At 36.1% G+C, this 22,144-nt stretch overlaps 3 protein-coding genes across 3 annotated transcripts; 2 read left to right on the top strand and 1 right to left on the bottom strand.

The window, feature by feature from the left end:
* Window positions 1,830–6,071, top strand: LOC18776123 (polyadenylate-binding protein-interacting protein 12). The gene is made up of 10 exons (XM_020564117.1): window positions 1,830–2,900; window positions 3,131–3,232; window positions 3,314–3,358; window positions 3,442–3,514; window positions 3,636–3,748; window positions 3,865–3,924; window positions 4,014–4,061; window positions 4,161–4,229; window positions 5,467–5,528; window positions 5,661–6,071. The coding sequence occupies exons 1-10, from the start codon at window positions 2,325–2,327 to the stop codon at window positions 5,716–5,718; spliced, it is 1,206 nt and encodes a 401-aa protein (XP_020419706.1). The 5' UTR covers window positions 1,830–2,324; the 3' UTR covers window positions 5,719–6,071.
* Window positions 6,432–9,972, bottom strand: LOC18775778 (alcohol dehydrogenase-like 4). Its single transcript, XM_007209194.2, has 10 exons — window positions 9,734–9,972; window positions 9,483–9,619; window positions 9,333–9,382; window positions 8,889–9,217; window positions 8,302–8,384; window positions 7,839–7,914; window positions 7,654–7,715; window positions 7,203–7,298; window positions 6,935–7,096; window positions 6,432–6,750 (listed from the first exon to the last, which is right to left on the bottom strand). The coding sequence occupies exons 1-10, from the start codon at window positions 9,813–9,815 to the stop codon at window positions 6,640–6,642; spliced, it is 1,188 nt and encodes a 395-aa protein (XP_007209256.2). The 5' UTR covers window positions 9,816–9,972; the 3' UTR covers window positions 6,432–6,639.
* LOC18776090 lies at window positions 15,024–16,020 on the top strand. The gene has a single exon (XM_007211150.2). The coding sequence runs from the start codon at window positions 15,253–15,255 to the stop codon at window positions 15,859–15,861; it is 609 nt and encodes a 202-aa protein (XP_007211212.1). The 5' UTR covers window positions 15,024–15,252; the 3' UTR covers window positions 15,862–16,020.

The following is a 22,144-nucleotide window of genomic DNA, read 5'->3' as shown; positions in this document are numbered from 1 at the left end:
TCGGCTCTAAAATATCGCTTCTCGTCAAAAGACGAGCCGGGCCGTGATTCATCGGAGCGTTCAGACGGAAACTCGAAACGACAGCGTTTAGTGATAATAGGATTGATTGAGTCTTCTTTAGAGGCCCATTGGGCTTTGAATTTTGGATCAATTTATGGTCCAATGGACTTTTGTTTTATTTTCGACAGACCTCTGCAAAGTCCAAACTTTTATTTTATTTTATTTTATTATGTTTTTATTGTGGCATGCCACATATGATGTGAGCTAGCGTAAAGACAAAGCAGCATTACAAATTGTAAAGCATATTATGAAATACAATAGAATAAAAAATTGTAGAAAGTAGACGTCTCCTTTGAATACGCTAACGTAGGGAATGAGAAAATTTTTTAAAAAAAGATAAATATATAATGAAATTATTTCCGCCCAACCTTATCTGATATGTAGAGTTTGTAAGTGATTACACGTATTTAATGTTTACTTTCAAATGCTTTAATTAATTAAGGTCGGCAGTAAATTTGGGTTATGAGAGATACTCAAATCTATTTAGTTTTATCTCATTGTTCAACGCGAATTCTATGTGGTACATATCTCGTGATATGTTAATTTACTTCAACACTTTTTTTTTCATTAAATTTATGCACTAAACTATGTAAAATAGGTCTATCTACTCGTATTCTTAACAATTTCATCTAAAAATGTCAGTCAAATACAATCACATGTTCAATAAATAACTCATTTTGAGGGCCTCCTGATAATTTTACGGTATACTCATTACAAAAAAAAATAGCCCTAAATGTCATTTTGAAAAGTATCGTATTCAAATTAATAAGCCATTAAAGAGAAATCCAAATCAAAAGTGTACTGATTGTGGTACATAATGTTTTCCCATACATTTCTCCCATAAACATTGCAATGTTTTAATGTCATATTTGATCACGGATACTCATTTCTCACTCACCAGACCCACCATTTAATTTCAGTTATTGAGTTACTATCAAGCGAGTGATAATACTTTCCAACCAGGACCATCTTTTCATATTGCTACAAATCCAAACCCATCATTTGATTTGCCACAAAATTTAATCTTTCCTTTAAACCCTCGTTTTGAATTATATTGTTCTTCCCCCATGTCATGCATGAAATGGACCGTTTGCCAACTACAAAAATGGACAAAAACAAAGTAAAAAATAAGAATGAGATGGATGTACAACTTCCAATACTCATCTCAAGGGAGCATATTCTTATGTAAAACAGTAAAGATACTGCTTCACAGTATGAGCCAAAGGTCCTTTCTTTTTTCACCACGAGGTAAATTTGTCCTATCACCACAAGGTAAATGAAATGAACATGAACCACTAAAAAAATTAAAAGACAAACGACCAAATATTATATGGGTAAAAATTATTCCTAATATCAACTGACACATACAAGGGCAAATGTGTAAATGTGAGTTATGTTAGTGGGTTAAAATTGTATACTGAATTTAAATTCGATCTTCTTTAGAATAGTTTAGAGTATTGCTTTGTACAAAAATATGAGGACAAATGTTCAACTTTTACCATGCGTGGGAGGCGAAATGACGGAAACACCCCTAGACCGACTGGTACAGGTTGATACTGTTAGCGCGCCCCGATACTGTAAAAAATCCAAATAGTACGGAGGAGCAAAGAGAGAGTAAAAGTCAAAAAAGAAAGGCCTCCAATTAATGATTCAACACTATCAATCGCCTGCCCTTCCTCCTGATCCTCCAGTCACATATCGCCACGTGTTCACATAGAACCTACGGCATATGTATGGATGGATGGATGGATGGATGGATGTGCATGGTGAAATGGGCTTTGAGAGAGAACAAAGAGACACGGTACATTTGGAGATTAGAGAGAGAGAGAGAGAGGGCAGAATCTGAGTTGAAGAACAATCGCCATTTTTAGGACGAAGATGTCATGGTTTTGAGTGAGAAGCCGATCTATTGACACAAAAGCACACAGCTTTCTTCATCACACACACACACACACACACACACACACACTCTCTCTCGACTCTTCTCTCACTCCTAAAAACCAATAACACAGAAAAAAACAAAAACCCCAAAAACAAACGCTGTGAGAAGAACTGAGAACCCAATTTCGATTTCTTTCTCATTTTTAATTTTTTGGGTTAAAAAACCTTTCTTTTCGTTTTCTCCGTAGTGATCTCGAGGCGCGATTTTTCTTAGGCTTTGTCTCGCTGTTGATCCACCGATCAAAGAACTCATTTTTAAAGACTTGTTATAAAAAAACCCAAGAAGAAAAAAGGGTAGAGAGAGGAGGAGGAGAGAGAGAGCTATGGCAGTGGTTGAGAACGCAGGGGTGGAGCTGGGGAAGAGCGTTGGGTCGGCTTCGGCGAATCGGAACCCTGAGGCTGCATCGCAGGATGGCGGAGCTGCTGCTGCGGCTGCTGCATCCAACGATCAGGATCAGTCCAAGCACAACGCCGCCCCTTTACGACACCGTCTCGATCAGAGCCTGTATGTGATGGTTACGCCGCCCCACAACGGCAACGGCAATATCAACGGCATCAGCAGCAACAACAACGGCAGCAACCAGAAGGTGGGTCAGCTGGGGACCTTCGATCACGTGGCGAAGATCGCGGGGCAGCAGCTGAATCATCATCATCAGCATCAGCAGCAGCGATCCAACGGCGGGGATTTTCAGATGAGTAATGGGGATCATCACGACGTGGACAGGGACATGAGGGAGCTGAGGGAGCTGTTCTCTAAGCTCAACCCAATGGCTGAGGAGTTTGTGCCTCCTTCACTTGCTAACGGTCATGGACTTAATGCTGGCTTTGTTAACATGGCACTAATGATGCAAAATGGCAACAGAAATGGACAAGTTAATGGCTTTGGTGCTGGTCGACGGGTATATACATCTTTTTCTTTTTTCTCTTTCGTTTTTAAGACTTTAGCTTTATGGGTTCATTTCCTTTTGATGTTTGGTTGATTGCTGAGAAAAATGATTTGGCAAATTTGTATCTTGTTCGTTTGTTTGTTTGTTTATTAGGTTGTAAAAACTTTTGGTTAAGTATTAGGCCACCAAATGGCTCAGGTTTATGGTTTCATTGATGGTTGTTCTTTTTGTTTTTTAATCAGAGAAACAATCAAGGGAAACGGAGAATCAACAGCAGGACAAGTCTAGCGCAGCGAGAAGATAGAATTCGAAGGACTGTGTATGTGTCTGACATTGATCAACAGGTATAGAGATAACATTTTCTTTCGTTGTGATTAGCATTTTGATCTATGTGAAACTAATGCTGCTTCCTCTTTGGGACATAGGTCACTGAGGAACAGCTTGCAGCTCTCTTTGTTACTTGTGGGCAGGTAATAGTCTTCTTTTGAAGAGCTCTGTGATTGGCTATACTTAAACTCTGGGTTTGAACAATTGCCCTTTTCCATGTCTGAAGGTTGTTGACTGCCGAATTTGTGGTGACCCTAATTCTGTTCTCCGTTTTGCCTTTATAGAGTTCACTGATGAAGGTAATGTGGATGGCATATGCTGAGATTATGTGGCTGCATAAGCTTGAATAGTTATTTTTCTGTGGTCATGATCTGTGATTGTTGCTGATTGATTTTTGGTTGGTGGTTTTTCGTTATGCAGATGGTGCACGAGCCGCTTTGAGTCTGGCTGGGACAATGCTTGGATTCTACCCTGTTAGGGTGCTGCCCTCTAAGACAGCTATTGCACCTGTTAACCCTACATTCTTGCCTCGCGTGAGTCAACCTCTTTTGTGAAAGTTGCAGATTCTGAACTGGAGATAATTTTCGCCTTTTGGAATCAGTATTTTCTTGCATAGTAACTTGTTTATCCATTGGATCTTTGGTTTCAGACTGAAGATGAACGTGAGATGTGTGCACGAACTATCTATTGTACAAATATTGACAAAAAGGTATCTTTCTTGAAGGGTTTTGTTACCAATGTGGCCCAAGTTGCGATTTGTAAAAATTTTATGGTTGTTATTTGGGTTGATTTGTGCAGGTTGCCCAAGCTGATGTCAAACTCTTTTTTGAATCTGTCTGTGGAGAGGTTTGTGATTTCATAGAAAGTTTGAATTTATGTCTCGCTAATAGTTATTTTTACTGCCAATGTATTTGAGTATTTATGAAGACATCTCTTCTGATGCAGGTTTATCGTCTGAGGCTACTAGGGGACTATCACCACTCTACTCGCATTGCCTTTGTTGAGTTTGTGATGGTAGTTGCTTATTCCTTTATGCTTTGCATGCTGTATTTTTATTTTCTTAGTATTGCTATCTGGTTTAACTTTTAGACCATTAGAAACAAGCTAGGTAGATATGATAATCATGTAGGAATACTTGAGCATTCTAGTTTTACCAAATGCTCTTTGTGATAACGTATTATGGCAGATTGGTATTGTGATAACTTATTCTAGTTTCACTTGAGTAATGTGACTAATGTGTCTCACTGCTGCGATGGATTTGCTATTTAAGAAGCAGTTTATTTTAAAAGGGTGGAGATGGATGATTAGTAGGAAGAGGGCTTTTGGGATTCGGATACGGGGTGAAGGTTCTTTGAAAATCTGTGTTAAGCCTTTGAAGTTCGTTCCTCTCTATTCTTTCTGTCATGCAGTGATCGGATAGGAGAAGTTTAGGTCTTTACTTTTGTAAAGGCCAAGTGAATGCTTCATTCATTGTTAGTGGTAGATTGTAAAACTACAGTTGAGTCACATCCTACGAACCTAGGAACAGTGATAAACCAACAAAATTTATCATTCTATGCGGGAGATTTTGAATTCGAAAACCTTGCAACTGCTACCTTCTAATATATGTTGAATTCCACCGGCTGGGCTTTCTAGTGGTTTAGAGAATTTAGTAGATCTTGATTCACATGGAATAGGTCAGATTTGAAATCAGAGAGTCATGTGGTAAACTGCCAGAAAATTTAAAATTCAATAGAATAATCGTTGCCTGAGTGGTGGTTGTCAAGACCATCTCTCGTGGATCTTCTCTTGTGCATATGTCTTTATTTCTCAGAGGATCACTTATTAAGTGTGGTTCTGTCCTATTCCCCTCCGTTTCCTAAGTCCCCATTTTGGTTTTTGATAAGTATATCTATCTTTTCTATTCTTGTTTACGTTTTCCTTTTTTGCCATAGTTTATACAATATTGAAAAGCGAAGTTGTTATTCTTACATTCCTCTCCAGCCCATAGGTTTGTTATTTGCAGTACCTATGTTTTGGAGGCAAACCTCTTAAGGTCCTGTCATTTTAGTTATGTTTCTTTTTCCCAGAAATATAATGTCTTGTGCATTGTAGAACATACTATAATCATGAAGTGTCAAACTTGAGTCCTCCTGAAGTTGGATTGCAAAACGAGTTGGGTTATACTTGATATCTGCTCATAAAAAATAGACGTCCACAGTCATTGCTGCAATTCATAAAAATGTAATTGTAATGTATTTCCATCCTGCAGGCTGAAAGTGCAATTGCTGCTCTCAACTGTAGTGGTGTGGTTTTGGGATCATTGCCAATCAGGTTAGATTGCATCTATCCAATGAATGGAATACTGATTCCCTTTCTTTTTCTTCTCCCAACCTTATGAATTATAGAATTCCTAGATAAGTCTGATTTTGGTTTATTAATATATCTGGTGTCTTGTATAAGCAGGGTAAGTCCATCAAAGACACCCGTTCGTCCACGCTCTCCTCGCCTTCCCATACATTGAGTCATCTTTGGCATACCAGACTGATTTACGGTTCCGGTTGGAAATATATTTAAATACACATACAACTTATGTAAAGATGTTCTCCGTGCCTCTGGTCGTTCTGCTTTTATCTATACTTGTCCTCGGCTTTCATAGCCTTGGATCTTTTGATCTCTTTTTAGAGTTTATTATGATGTTCTGGAATATAGAGTTGGACAAAAACCTTGAGGCTTAAAAGATGAATTCCATGTATTATTGTTCATTTTGGTTTGGTCTTTCTCTTAAGACTAAACGCTGCAAAGTAGTTTCTGACAAATATTAAAGACCCTTTTAACAGCCTTCTGTAAGTTAATGGAAATCGTCCTTTTGGTTAATGGGTGGTTTTGCTTAGATGTTGCTCATACTTCATCTTTTACTCTCCATGTCTTGCTTGCATAATTGCATTGCATATTTGGGCTTGCGAGCTTGCATTTTTTTGTTGTGGCCTTTGCAAGTTGATTTAATAATAAAGAAAAAAAAAGGTTATAGGGATTTTCTTTGAAGTTGTACATGTTTTGAGCAAAATGATATTTTTTAAAATTGTAGATGTGAAAAGTTTTGGGGTTTGTTTCTATTGTGGACAAGCGGTATTTTATTTTAATCTAATCTAAATTATAAGGAGGGGTATTTTAACTCGGGTGTAAAGTAGGGAGCTCATCTGCTCCTAAAGTTTGGGTATTTTTAATAGAATAGAATTACCCTTAATTAAATAGTAATGCATTAAAAGCCAATCACAATACAACTGTTTAATACATCACAAGGTAAGAAAACCTTTGTGTCAACTCAAGGCCTACTTTGACTAAATTAGATGCCATGCTCCAAAATCCAACTGCAAGCAAAGCACAATCCGTGAAACAGAGGCCTCTGGCCATCCATGTCCAGCTTGCAAGTTGCATGAAAAGCTCAGAGCTGTAAAACGCATCTCAGCGACTTGCCTTCAATGAGCAACTGAAATGCATCGTTTATCTTCTCAAAGGGAAGCTCGTGCGTTATGAACTTATCCAAATCCACAACCTGAAAGGCACATGAATAAAACTTCCAGAATTGGATAAGAAGGGTAATGTTGTCTCTCAGTTGTCATACTTATATTGTCCGATAGTAAATTTAGAAAATAAGTTCGAATAAACGTAACAATTTAACAACATAAACATCTCACGTCACGAAACTATTAATATAAATATGTAGGCATTTGACTAACCCCATGCATGCATTCTTGTGCAAAATGAGGGAGTTGGGACTTCCCTTTGAAGCCTCCAAACACAGATCCAATAATTCCTCGACCATGAAACAACTCCATTGGATGGAGAGGGAGCATTTTTGGGGTTGGATGAATTCCCAAAACCACAGTAAACCCCCACCCCTGCAATTAGAAAACAGAAAATCATATATCTTCTCACCCAAAATTTCATTGAAATTAAAAAGGAAAACACACACAAATAAATCATATAGAATAATAAGTAAGCTACCTCATGTGTGGACAGAAAGGCCTCTCTCAGAACATCCAAGTTCCCTATACACTCAAAGCTATAGTCCACTCCACCATCTGTTATTTCTCTGATCCTCTGCAACCATGTCGGCCAATGAATTTTTTTTTTAAAGCACCCTTCTTATTGAGAAGGGCAATAGTTTATTAAACTCACACACACTACACGAATATTAGGATTCGAACTCAAAAACTTGTTTGAGGGAATAAATTTTCCAAAACACTACACTAATGGTTTCTTTGTGAATTTTTAATTTCAAATAGATCGTGATTTTGTAATTGAAACTGAATATTCGATAGGATATCGAAAATATAGAGAAGAGTTATTGACACTCCAAAAAATCATCTGAATTTCTTCATGTATAATTTCTTTTGAAGTGCTAATAACATCTCCCTAAATATATCGTTATTAATATATGTAACGGTCCACTGACCTCATGCAAAGGCTTTCCGGGTTCATCTGGATTTATGAAATCTGTCACTCCCATTGCTTGACCTGTATGTTATACAAAAGATTTGCTAAGCCAAGGCAAATGTCCAAATCAATTACAAATTATGTGCTGACTTCATGACACAAATTAATTACAACAAATTAGACGGGCAGGGTTGAATTAAGCACCTTTGATGAATTTGTCGGGGTTAATGTCAACGCCTATTATTTTAGATGCTCCTCTGGCTCTTGCCCCTTCAGCAACCTGACCCAATTGCAACTTGCATTTAGTTGAGCCATTTAATATAATAATGAAGCAGCCCCAGTTGAGCAGTGATATTGACAGGTGCAATTAATTTTTAGTTGATTTATACAAAGCAAAATCTTTCAAGTTCCAAGTTAATAATACTCCTTTTTTTAAAATGAATTATTAGATGAGATTATTTGGATATAAAGATTGAAGACAAATACTCTCTCTCTCTTTTATATGATATATGAACAAAAAGTCAATATATTTTAGTAATAAGGTGCATGCATTATGCATACATACATTATACATAGCTGGTGAGTATTTGACCAAAAAGGCAACAAAAAAAGAAGCAAGAAAACCTGTGAGCAACTCAACCAAAAGGAAAAAACTAAAGAAACTCACAGCAAGTCCCACGGAACCTAAGCCGAAGATGGCGACTGTCGAGGCAGCTTGCACATTGGCAGTGTTCCATGCAGCACCAACTCCTACATATATATCACATGACCAAACGCATGCATTATAATTATGTATAACATGAAATAAACATCAATACTCTTTAGAATGTTGTATCGTTAATACTTTAATACAGTTAAATCACAATATCTTTGTTAGTTAATTAAGGTTCTTCCACATCAGCAGTTCTTACATACTGGAGATAAAGAATTAATTGTTCATGTTGATATACATATATATATTTTTCCAATACATAATCCATTCCAGAAGTTTTGAATAGACTCTCCCTCATATTGTGGATTCTGTTGCTTCTAAGTTCTAACTTCCATGCGGTCTTTTCCAACAAGACAAAAAATAAGTCAGATATGGACTATAGACTCTAAAATTTGGACCAAGGGGTCCCAATTTGAGAATACATAATTAAGAAGAAGAAAAAAATCTCAAAATAATAACGTATGCTAAAGGGCAAAGGCACAAGTTGATATTATTATTATTTATTATAAAATTAATTAATGCACAATTGACGCATGACTTACCAGTTGAAACACCACAACTGAGCATGGTCATCTTCTTGAGGGGAGCCTCAGGATCAATCTTCACCACACAAGCAGATTCAAGGACTGTGTACTCACTGAAAGTTGATGTGTTGAGAAAATGGTAAATGGGTTTTCCATCTTTTGTTGAAAACCTACTTGTCCCATCGTTGTTCATCACTTTCTTAAAGGGGTTCACCCCAAAGTTGTGGCAAATATTTGTTTTCTCTGACTTGCAACATTTGCAGTCTCCACACTCTCCATTGAAGATTGGAATCACACGGTCCCCTTCTTTCATGTCCTTGACACCTTCACCCACACTCTCAACAATTCTGTCAACAACCGAAACAAGATTTTAGGGTCGAATGTTTAATTATTTTTTTGTTATTTTTTTGTCAATAACCTCAATGTATCAGGTATTGTAGATTGGCGTCAGATATAACTTACCCAGAAGCTTCATGGCCTAGAATTCGAGGAAAGGCTCGTTGAGCTTCATTCTATAACAAGTAGCAAGCAAAGTTTCGAGAAAAGGACGACAAAAAATAGGCTGAAAATTTTCCATTAGAAATATATTCAGAGGCATATAGATATACATACCTCTCCTTGCCAAGCACTAAGATCAGTATGACAGATTGAGGTGAAGAGGATCTTGATTCGAACCTCCAATTTCTGAGGTGGGTCGACTTGAACTTGTTCCATCACAAAAGGTTGCCCTGGACCCCATACAACAGCAGCTTCACCAATCACGCCACCGTTCATCAACCAACATGTAAGTTAGTGTTTGATCAAGTAGATATACAAACAATGAGAAGAAAAAACAATTCGTGTAAACACTGAACCTCAAATACCTTTGCAAGTGATGACCTTTCCGGTTGTTCTTTGATCACTTGGTTTGGACCAACCATTGGCAGAATTTTGGTGATTGGCCATCTTTTTGTCTTAGTTTTAGCAAATGTGCACAAGTAAAAGCCTGCTGTGATGCAAGTATTCTAAGTTCTTATGTATATATATATATATATATATATATATATATATATATATGTACTTAGAGCTATCTGGGATTTCCCTTATAAAGACAGAAAGAAGCAAGAGAAAGCAATCTCAAGATTTGGAAAAGTAGATTTAAAATATGGGGACATCAAAGTTGATGTCATTATATATATGAATCAGAATGACATATATGTAAATAGGAGAGGATATGGTTTACTAATCTGCCATTGACTTTGTATTAATTGTAAGGAAAAAGAAAAATAATTATTGAAGCTATACAGAACGTACGTATACAAATGGATGACATATACTAATGTTTTACTATAAACTTGACTTGCAGACAAAAAGTCTCATGTTCGAAACATCTCTCCTATAATTTAAACAATCGCTTATACCAAAAAATATCTTTACTATGGACTTGGTCTCTGGATATAGCTTGCTAGCTGGGCTGTGATACTATGGACTTGGTCAGCGCAGGCGGCACCCAATGAACACTTTGGCTGTCTAATTTAACATGTATATATATTGACCCTGACTTAGAAAAATCTATAAACTAAGGACAAACCATATTTCTTGATAAATATTGTGAAAGCTTCAGTTTGTAAAGATTTTTCCATAGTCAGCGGCACGTCTGCGTGCTTGAGATTAGGGGTGGGCATCAATCCGGCCGAACCGATTATATTGGATTGGTTTGGTTTGATTTTAACTAAAGAAAAAGTCAACATTTTGAAAAACCGAACCGAACCGGTTTGGTTTGGTTCAGCTGTGGTTTGAGAGTTTTAAAAACTGTCCTAAACAGAACCGGACCGATTATAAATCAATTTATTATTTATTTAATTTAGTTTACATGTGGCAAAGTTTGAGTGGTTATTTAAGAGTGTACCATGTACCCTGCAACACTTGATTGGACTCCAAAACTACAACTCACGGACACATCTAAGTTATCTAACCATTCTCTCTCCCTCAGAAGAGCCTCTCTCCTATCTCCCTTCCTTCGTCTCTGAACCCTAGCCGCAACTCCCTCTCATTATTTCTCCATCTCTCTCTGCTACCTCTCCCTCTCTCTGCTACCTCTCCCTCTCTCTTTGTCTCTCTGCTACATCTCCCTCTCCCTCTCCCTCGACGCTAACTCAAGCCAACATGATTCGAACTCGGCGAAACCCACCCATTTGTCCTCAGCGAAATCCATCTCTACAAAACCCAAGTTCCATCATCGACCACCAAGTTATGCAAGGATTGATTATGGGAATATTGTTGGTGGTGGATGGTCATCATCAGCTGGGTTTGTAAAATATGCTAGTTCTGTCTACTACTTTATTTTTTGTATTGTCTCCAATAACTGGTTATATATAAAAAGTTAGAGAGTTGAAAAATAAAATGGTATTTTCTATGAGGCCTAATTTTTCATTTTTATGGTTATAAAATATGCTAATCTATTTTATTGTACAAAAAGACTGTAGCATACCTTGCTTTGATTTAGTTTTGTTCATATAATAATGTATATAAAATGTTGCTTATGTGATATGCTTGATGCCTGTTAAAGAAGGATACCTTATTATTAGCTTTTTCTCCTTGTTCTTTTTGTTAAAGAAGGAACAAAGTTATGAACTTAGATGCATGCTAGACATTGGAATAGTTAATCAAGTCTTGGTCGAATTTTAGACTTAAGAATCCTTTGGAAATATCAGTTATTAAATTGAGAAATTTGGTTTCCTTCTGCTGTTATTTCTTCCTTTGTCTTATGTTAAGGTAGAAGTTTTAGGCATTTGTTATAATTGAGCTGGTTTCTCGTTTCCAGAGTTTAGCTGTTGGCCATGCAGAAGTTGAGGGGCTCTCTCGCATTACTACTGTTGTTCCTGGTACAGACGAATCAATTAGCAAGTTGGTGCAGCAACTTTATAAGCTTGCCGATATTCATGATGTGAGAATGTTTAACTATTACAAAGAATGCATTTGTTTAATATGTTAAAGTAAAATTGATTCTCCCCCCCAGTTCACCAAAAAAAAAAAAGTAAAATTGATTCGTTCTCATCTCTTATGAATTGTGATGAATGCAATGAGTAAATTTAATGCTACTTGGTTAATGCAAATTATGTATATGTTTGTTTTGATGGAAATTGTGAACTTAGATGCATGCTAGACATTAGACAACCTTTGAATAAATGGAATGATGTTGTATTAGCCTTTGATGGAATGGAATGGAATGATATAATGGCAAAATGTTAGCATTATAATGTAAGAGCAGGTTGAAAAATGCATGGTTTTGTGTTAGGCACAAACCGGCCGAACCAATCCGAACCAAATCGATTACAAGTGGTTTGGATTGGTTCGGTTTCCATTATGATTTTAGGCTAATCCGAACCAAACCGGACCGTTATTTTCTTATTGGTTCAGCTGTAGTTTGAGAGTAAAACTGAACCAATCCGGACCGTGCCCACCCCTACTTGAGATGTACAAAATGCAAAAGCACGGCAAATTTAAATTATTCTATTGTATAGGAGGGGAGATCAAATTCAAATATAACTATACGAGAATATACTGATAATCTGATTTAAGTCACATCTGCATAATGTGATTAATTATTAAGAGAGGTTTTTAAATTTGTTTAATGTGTTTAATTTCAAAGTCGGCAAAAAAATTTGAAGTCGAATAATGACTACCTATGTGATTAGAAGAAAGTTAGAAAGAGGCCTGTTTTGGGAAATAGACGATGAATGAAATTAATTAAAACCCATGGTAGCCTTGAACTACCTCAGTTATTGGTATTGGTTTCTAGACATGTCTACCGGGGCCCCTTGGAGTACGGCTTTGGGTATTTCGTTCTTGTAGCAGAACGATCTCAATAGTCAATATTTTATACCAGAAGCACCAACCTCATTTCTCAACATTAATTGCCCACAATAATTTGGGTTTCTAGATCTCTCCAGTCTACCGTTTAATATGCGCGCTAATTTTGTGAGCATGTTCTGTGGCCCTTTATCCTCAATCCGATCATGCATGTGTGCCCACTTGCCGCATTGCTCTAATCAAAACAGCAAAATCGGGTAGAAATTTGTAGCTCTGGTGGTCGAGAAATCCCGAAAGAGAAGATGAGAGTTCAGAAGCTCTGATCTAATCAATGATCCAGCAAGATGGACTTGTAGCTGGGGATGTAACAGTTTGAAGTGCAAGCCGAACCAGCTCTTGGACTGTTAGGGAAATAAAAACAAAGCAGCCGACACATGGGCACATGAAAATGTCCACAAGAGAAGACAATGTATTAAACAGAAGCTCCCTGTATATCTATGTATTAGGTATAAGTCTGCAGGTTTGACCAAAATAAAGGTGGCAGGTTGTGCAGGCTGCACATAATGCTCGTGAGGATCACATCACATTTCTTCTCGTAGCTAGTGGCCATTGTATCTTTTCGTGGCAAATTGGCAGTGGAAATTTGTTTACTTTGGCAAATGGATCAAATTGGTAATTACCAATATAGTACAAATTTTTAGTTAGGTTATGTGACTTGAAAAAGAAAAAGAAAAGAAAAAAGAATGCCTATCTACCATTCTGGTAGCGTTGTAATTTGGTCACCCTTTGATCTTTTTGGTACTTTGGGGGCCAAGGCCCAAAACGTAAACACACACTATACCAGGGAAAAGCATGGCTGTCTTTTTGGGCGAGTGCCAGGGCCTGGGCTTAGACACTTTCTTTTTTGTTCTTCTTTTTTTTTGGGATAAGATAAGAGTTGGTTATATATACATTCCCACGAGACTCAATGTGTATGCTGATTCTTTTCATTCACAAAAGTAGAAAAAATCACAAACTAGCTTTCAGTTTCAGTGATATTTCTTTTTTCAATATCGGAAAAGGTAGTGATTTCGAATCTTCAACTTATGTTAGTAACCAAAAAAATATATAACTATATCATTACTTGTATGTTCGCAATTCTGAACTCTCTCAAACTACTTCTCAAATTTCATTTCATTTCTCAATCCACCATGGAAATTAATTTCTGCACCCTTTTGTAACAGAAAGGTAGCAGTTGTCCACTCACAATTTATAACAAACACACCTTTCATCTACTAAACGTATATGTATAGTTCACTTGTTCCTTTAAAACTTCCCACCACCTTCCCAAAATCCAAAACGTCTTTTTCCTTCTTCTTCCTTTATTAATTTGCATCCCATCACATGGGCAATTGCTTACCACTCTGTAGACACAAAAACAAGTCTCAAGCTCCAAGGGTTGTGACCAAGAATGAGAGTTTCTTGCACATTGTGAAGAACCAGGACAAGATTTTAGAGCACAAAAGGCCTATGATTCTTGAGGATATATCAAAGGACATGGATGGTGCAAGTTGTGGAAAGAGAGTTAGATTGATTATAACAAAGCAAGAGCTTCAAGAATTGGTGTCTAAGAAGATATCAGTGGATGAAATGCTCTTGAGAATTCAGAGAGAGGCAGGGATCAGTGGTGGCAACAACTGTGGAACAAGGTGGAAACCAGTGCTTGAAACCATCCTCGAATGAAGTGAGGAAAAATATAATGCTTTACTTTTGGTATTCTTGAAAAAAATTTGAAAGGAAATTTGATGCTGCAAAAATAATCACATAAACTTTTTATAACATTATTGTTTTATTCCATAGATGGAAAGGCAAATTCAAGTGCAGACCAATTTGTCTGCCCTGGATTTCCGTAGTTTCCCACTTGTCTTTGTTACCCCTTTTTTTTTTTTTTCCTGTCTTCTTGAGGCTACTAGGGAACAAAAAGAATGGTTGGTGGTGACCCTTATTTTTAAAGGCACATCACTTATGACTGGTCAAATTAGCACTTTTACTTTAAACAATGAGTGAATGATGAAGATCGTAGCCATAGGGTTCTTTAATTTCTTTCCCATACGGCTTGGGTTAAATTTTGATAAAGAGAAAGTGAAAAAAAAGAAGGTTATTGGGTCCATTGACCAAAAATCAAGAATGCTTCATAGATGGCCCCAAAGTACCAACTATTTCTAACCATTCCTACATGGACCACTTTAAACCACTTCTTTCTGTATTTTTGATAAAAAAAATTTATAAATGCTTCAAACCGTGATTTGCGAGAACAACAAAAACAGTATCCTATTATAAATTCATGCATGTTATATCACTTTGTGACGAGAATAGTGGCCTTCGGTTGCCACATTACTTTCCTTTTTGTATATCCCTTTGTTTCTTTTATTTTAATATCCTTTGTTTGGTTTAGGAAAGCCCCCAAGAAGAATCCCACCGACGCATAATCCTCCATAACTTCCCCTTTCTTTTATACCCTCCAAACAACCCATAAGCCACAACCTCCCTATAACAAGAAGAAGAAGAAGAAGAAGAAGAAATTTGGATCAGAAAAAGCAAATTTCAATAAATGGGAAATTGCTTGTTTGGGGGTGTGGGGGAGGCAGAAGGGTTGGTCCAAGTGACAACTTCCAATGGTGGCATAATGGAATTCTATGCGCCAATCACAGTAGGCTCAATCACCAAAGAATTTCCAAACCATGGAATTTTCAGAAGCCATGACCTCTTCTGGAAACCACTCTCTCCCCATGAAGATCTTGTGGCAAGACAAAACTACTATCTCCTCCCACTCACCAGCCAAAGTGGTCACTTGGGCAGTGCCCAAATTGTGAGGGAAGGCCATGTGAGATCAAACAGCATACCTACTTGCTCCCTTTCTGCACCATACAGAATGTCGCTTGATTATCAAGGCATGATGAAGAGGTCTTACACCGAAGCTTTTTCAAGGTACAACAATGTCAGCTTTTGGAAGGTGAAGCTTGTGATCAGCCCAGAGCAGCTGCTGGAGATTTTGGCTCAGGAGGGAAGAACCCAGGAGTTGATTGAGAGCGTGAGGACTGTGGCTAAGTGTGGGAATGGTGGCTCTGCCTCTGGTTTGGGATTTTCTGACCAGTGGAGTCTCTCAAGTAGTAGTAGAAATGCTTCGTCTAAGAAAGATGGAATATTGCTAGACATTTAGAGGGAAATATATGGAATTACAGGGTTCAATTTTCTGTTTCTGGTTTTGGTTCCAGTGTTGTAAGAATTAGATTGTGCTGCTCATATATAGTCTTATTTCTCTTGTATGCATGTATTATGAAGTTGTTAATGAAGATTCACACTTCCTAGCATAGATAAATCTTGATCTTCATAAGTTTTTTTAATACAAGCGATAATCCAAACTATAAAGAACATGAGTTTTTTCACACACATACACTGTCAAGTGCCATGAAGATTCGAGCATGAGATTGAAAGTCTAGGCCCTCCCTTTTCCAACCCGATTGGCAATCTTGTTCTTCAGACTTTTGTTTATGAAGATTGTTCCTTCAGACTGTGGGGTTGGATGCTTATTGGGCTGGGCTTAATTTCCTTCTTCTAGTTTTCTGACTTGAACCCTACTAGAAGTTGATGATCTTCATATATTTTATTTTATAAAAAGGTTAATTAGTTTGATTCAAGCTTAAGAACAGTTTTATCAGAATTAAGCTTAGGAATTATATGCTAAACTTTACGTGTTTTGTCTTTTCAAGCCCAAATCAACAACCTTCCTTAGAAAAACATTGAAGGCGCGACCTATAGTTATATGGGCTTTAATTTCATGACTGCCTCAAATTTAGGAACTATTGACTCAGTCCATAATTAGAACCGTTCGGCCCCTGAAATGTTTTTGGAGAAAATAAACATTAAAATACTGACCCAATTGAGAAAATGGGTTACGCGGGAGAAATTCCATTTCAACTCAATTCAATATCTGGGTCAAAAGTTAGAAGCACACTATATAACCTCTTTCTTTTTTTGTTCGAAAATATAACATTTTTCTTTGTTGTTCAAAAGAAACGATATATTGCAAGGGATTTGTTGTAGTTCAAGTGATTAAGAGTATTTATTTCGTATAAGGTTTTAGGTTCGATTCTACCCTCTTAAGATATAATCCTCAAGCAAAACATCTTGAATAATATCAAATGATTCTCCAAACAAGTACAAGAGTCACCATTATAAAGAGCAAACCGGAAGAGAAATCTTAGGTTTTCAATAGCGGGAATCATGCATTGTCTTACAATTTCTAATTAAGAAAAAAATATTGCCGCCATAGTACTAATAATTAGAAGTAGCAACTAGATATTAATATAGTGATATGTATCTTTTTCAATATTGGAAGAGATCCAAAGGAGAAGTGGGCTAGTCCCTAGAAATACTCGTTAAAGTAAAGGCTAAAAATTCACCTTGTGACTAATTCCTTTGGTCACGAACGTCAATTAATCTATCACAAGTTGCTCTGTCATTGTCTGATTTCTGGTTGTCAGATCACACTCGAAATTATGTATCTACTTACTGTATTTTTGCCCCTTCTCAATAGCAATGTAGTTGTTTTTTTTTTTTTCCGGACTTTTCTAGATTCACACTCCCCGTTAATAAAAAAAGAAAAATAGTAATTAGAAGCACCCCTCCCCAATCCCACAATATAGAATGCTTAAATTCTCCTTTCCACAATAATTAAGTTTAATTTTCATTTAATACACTTGACTTATATAAGTAAATTGATTTGTTTTGCTTTTGTAGTGGGACGACTGAATGGAGACATGCATAACCTTTCAACAAAAGCAGTGCAACTTTTACAAGACAACTATTTGATATCGACCATATCATCATGTTATCAATAACTAGAGATTAAATAATGTATATGTGTAGTCCTCCATATTCAGCTGCATTACAGCGTGGTTAGAGTGGATTTAACTAGAGATTAATATGCGTGCAGTGCAGGTAATTAATCAGAGTGATCATATATAATATAATCTTATGTCCAATGCAATACACCCACGCACGCATAAATAATTTGGAGTTAAATTATTGAATGAAATGACATGATGAAAAAGGATGAAAAAGAAAAAAGCATGAATTGAAATTGGAAAGAAAATTTGGCTGGCCCCAAACAAGGATTCTTCTATTCCTAAAGAGGTCGGATCATGTTTCATATGCAGTTTTATTGTTTTCTAGATTTTGTTGATGAATTATGTTTCAAAAAGTTAATTATTCGCTATCTACAACTTCCGCATGTCCACTCACCTTTTATTTAAAGCTTTGATATTAATAAGGGGTTTGTAATTCAAGTGTTTAAGAGTATTTATTCATAATCTTAGGTTCGATTTTGCCACCTAATATTACTTGTATAAATTTTTTTTTTTAAATGAAAAATTACCGCATGCGACATTTCACAAAATAAGCATGAGAATCAACTTTGGTGCTGTCCCCTTGTTATCTCTGTTTGTCCTAATAAGTTGAAATGGCATTGTCATGAAATGTGTCAGTCCCACATTTGCCTTCTAAAAATGATTGATCTCTTTCTTCCTTACAAAATCGAAACATGCGGAGTTTAATTTCATTGTACAATGGAAAATTAAAGGCGCATATGCATAATAATGTTCACACACATATCACAGAGTGTTTCAATAGTACAAGTATCTTATCTTGTCAGTTGAAATCTAAATTATAAATTAAGTATATTCTAGCTACATTGTGTAGTTTGATATACACTGATGACTTATTATTCGTTATAAACTTATATGTTTTTGGAGTTTAGTGATTGTCTTATTAATTCAGTACGTAAATCCTAATTTTGACTGTAACGTTGTCTCTTACATATTTTTAATTATTTCAAGCAAATTTAGGCAATTACGTATGCATCTATATATCTCTCCACATGTAAGACTACACACATGAGGAAGGGTTCTAATTTGATATACATTATTGACTACTCATCGCATGAAAGTTTGATATGTCGCTATAGACTATGAGTTGGGATTAGTTTGCAGTCTGATATATATATATATATATATTTCTCACAAAGATGCATGCAGTACGAAAGGAGATTGATGCCAAAAGAAAAGACTATTGACACAATGACACGTAGCCCTAAAATACGAGCTGTTTGGTCTGTGGCTATAGTTCATAATGGAGAAATGAACTTTGCCATCCATATAATTAATCTGCAATGAGAAAAGAAGATGTCAGATCCAAATGGTTTTGCTTAAAGTTAAGCTACCCGTCTGATCAGCTTTATGAAGACTAATTACCCATCTTTTACCATTAAGTAATTTGCTCTCCGTCCAAAAGTTCAAAAAGAAAAGGAATGAAAGTTACAGCATTGACATATTTCATGAGATTTGAAGCAAAGCAACCCCATGCCACGTGAATAATTACAAACTCTCTGGAAACACAATTGCTAGGAAAAGACATCGATCTTTAATTTCCAAAGCAGATATGTTCTTCACCAGGCTGTTTATACCTACCTTTCTAAGGGGAGCTTGCTCTCCATTAATATTCATATAAATCATTCACTAATAATTGTCCAAGACGACATAGCTGTACGCTTTAATTTTGGGGAAAGCAGCTTTAGAAAGATTCCGCTGAGACTGCAGAGAGATGATATATCTCACTCTTTCATCAAGTTCAGAAAGCTTCAAGAAATTCAATTGGATCTTCTTGTGGTTAACTAATTTTAATTAATTCACGCTTTTAGTTGGTACAGTGGGCCTTATAAACCTTTGCCTCTGCTGGCTAAAGTGTGATTATGGACATAATTAATGGAGCAATGCGAAACCCAATTTCACGTCTTGATTTCGTTTGGTTCGATTTAAATCTCAAACTAATTGAGATATTTCTACTTGACCTTTAAAATTAAATCAAACTAAATTTATAAATATTGATAACTTTTATTTATTTATATAAATAATATTTTATTTTAATTTAATCTAAACTAGTCGACTGTAAAAGGGAACACGAACAAAGAGTTGGTAAAGATTTGGTGCATGACAATTGACATACGGGGGAGCTAGTAATAACATCGGATTTTGAGGATTACTGATCAAGCCCACGAGCTGGGTCAGATCTAACAGCCTGATGACCAATTGTAGTCAACATGTCTTTTTTATTTTTGATAATCACATATGTGGGCACTTAATTTGTCATTTTCCTCTTCTTTTTTTTTTGTTAAAATTGTTTCGACAAAGATTCTTATTTTGACAATGTAATTAATTAAAATTATCTTCTGAAACATCAAAGGAGAATACCTTAAAAACGAGATAGGTGACATCTTGTTTTGGTCTGAATAGCTTGACATTTTGCGTATAAAAATAAGACATCCTACATTCGTCTAGGAAACAGATTAAGATAGATGTGAAATTCTCCAATCGATTCAGAAAGAGAGTTTGGTAATATCTTGGATGTTTCGATCATGTTTATGTTTGATTAACTCAGCACCTCAAATTTCAATGACAAACACAAAAGGAACCCAACATTCTCTCTTTAATATGTCAATTGACGGCCGACTCAAGTGAAAGTTTTTTTCTTTTTTATGTGAGTAATGTGGGAACACGTATGATCGTTGGTTCAACACGTGAATAATTAGTCTGTAATTTCAATTGATAATAATAAAAAATTTACGAGGGTGAATAATATATTCCTCACCAACAACCAAAAGCATTTTACTAGATTATATATACAAAGTGATATTGTTTGAGCAGTGGTTCTAGATTATACCACTTATACATTGAAAAGACTTTACTTGACAAAATCAGAGAACATACACATATGATATTACGTCATAACACACACTTCAGCCATCAACATCGCTTACATTATGTTCATGTTGAAGTTTTTAACGTATCATCCTACACCATATCCTCTGTCTGTCCCTCTCTCTGGCTACTTGAATCTTTGTTCATGATTTGTCACAATACACGTCACTCGAGATCACCATAAATAAATTAATTAATCAACCAGTTCTAGAAAGGGTTTTGAGTTTAATTAAATTAGAGATGTATATATCATAGTGGTAATTAATCAATCAGAAATATCATATCGTACAAGAAGATGAAGTCATGAGGGTAATAAGATGATGAGAGAGAGAGAGAGAGAGAGAGAGAGAGAGAGAGAGAGAGAGAGAGAGAGAGAGAGAGAGATGAGATGTCCAGTGCAGGTTAGTGAAGAGGTGGTTGCTGAGTCAATTAGTCTCTAAAAAACCATGATTAGACACAGAGAATTTGGAGGAGCAAGGCTCATGATTATGGCAAAGACACATGAAAACCCTCATAACAGAAAATCTTTTCTTTGTAATAATATTGTAAATATATATATATATATAGGTAGCTAGTGGTACCGTTATTTGTGTGGGTGCAGTGAGAGAGAGTCGCACTAAAATCTTTAGTAAGTGGCCGAAGCGAAGGTATGTTGTTGTATATATACTCAAAACAAATCATTAATTAAGTGACTTAGGTAGTTAAATGTGGATTGACTTAGATAAAACATGCATATTACTACATTTTGAATTTATGCAATGCACTAGAGTCAGTTCGTGATGCCAAAAATGCCCCTTATGGGGACAAGATTTATCCACTTAATGTTGACATCTTCCTATAATTAACTTTCTCTCTCTTTTGTCATCTAAGTCAATTACCCTATATTGCGCAAATTATGCCGCAAATGACATCATTTATAATTTTGTTTGCATAAATTGAGTATTATACTTTTCTAGAGAGTTTAAATGATCTTGAGAGAATCACTCTCGACCTCTTTCAACCACCATAATTTTCCAGAATCTAGTCTAATGACATTAAAGACAAAAATTAGCCGCTAACCGAAATGACTCTCCTAGAGAGACTAAGCACACCCAACAAACTCAACTAAGTTTATAGAATAATAAGAGAAAAAACACAGAAAACTCATACAATTCATGGACTTTATTGAACAAACTAAACTAAAATTAAAAAACTAAAAACAACGCCGACAAAAGAAAAATTAATCGCCTCTAATCTTCCTTCGGGACATGACATAGATAGCGCTATCTAATTACTTTGGAGCCTCAATGCACCAATGAGCAATGAATCTACCATGACCAAACCGCAACCTCGAAGAGCATTCTCGTAAGATGAGGCACAACCAAAGCCAGCCCAGATTTAAGACAATAAATCTGCCAAAAAAATAATTGATCGACATAAGTCCACCAAAAACTGAAGATCAGAAGAAATCCAGGAGAAAACCCCCGATCTAAAGCTAGCTGTCTCTAGTATTATACTTTTGTTTGGATCAGTAGATGTACGTATATTCTTGGAACTTGTCCAATGGAGATCAATGGGTTGGGATTAAAAACTGTTCTAAAAAACTAAGAAATAAGGAAATTAAATACTTTGCAAGTTGGCTTTCTTCTTCTTTCTTTTTTTTTTTCTTTTTTTTTGTTGCCTTTTCTTTCTTAACGAGACACGAGTTTG

This window comes from Prunus persica, chromosome G5 (assembly GCF_000346465.2).
Source record: "Prunus persica cultivar Lovell chromosome G5, Prunus_persica_NCBIv2, whole genome shotgun sequence".
Classification (NCBI taxonomy): Eukaryota; Viridiplantae; Streptophyta; class Magnoliopsida; order Rosales; family Rosaceae; genus Prunus; species Prunus persica.
The sequence above is the reverse complement of the archived record's forward strand: the minus strand, read 5'-3'. Positions and strand labels throughout refer to the sequence as shown.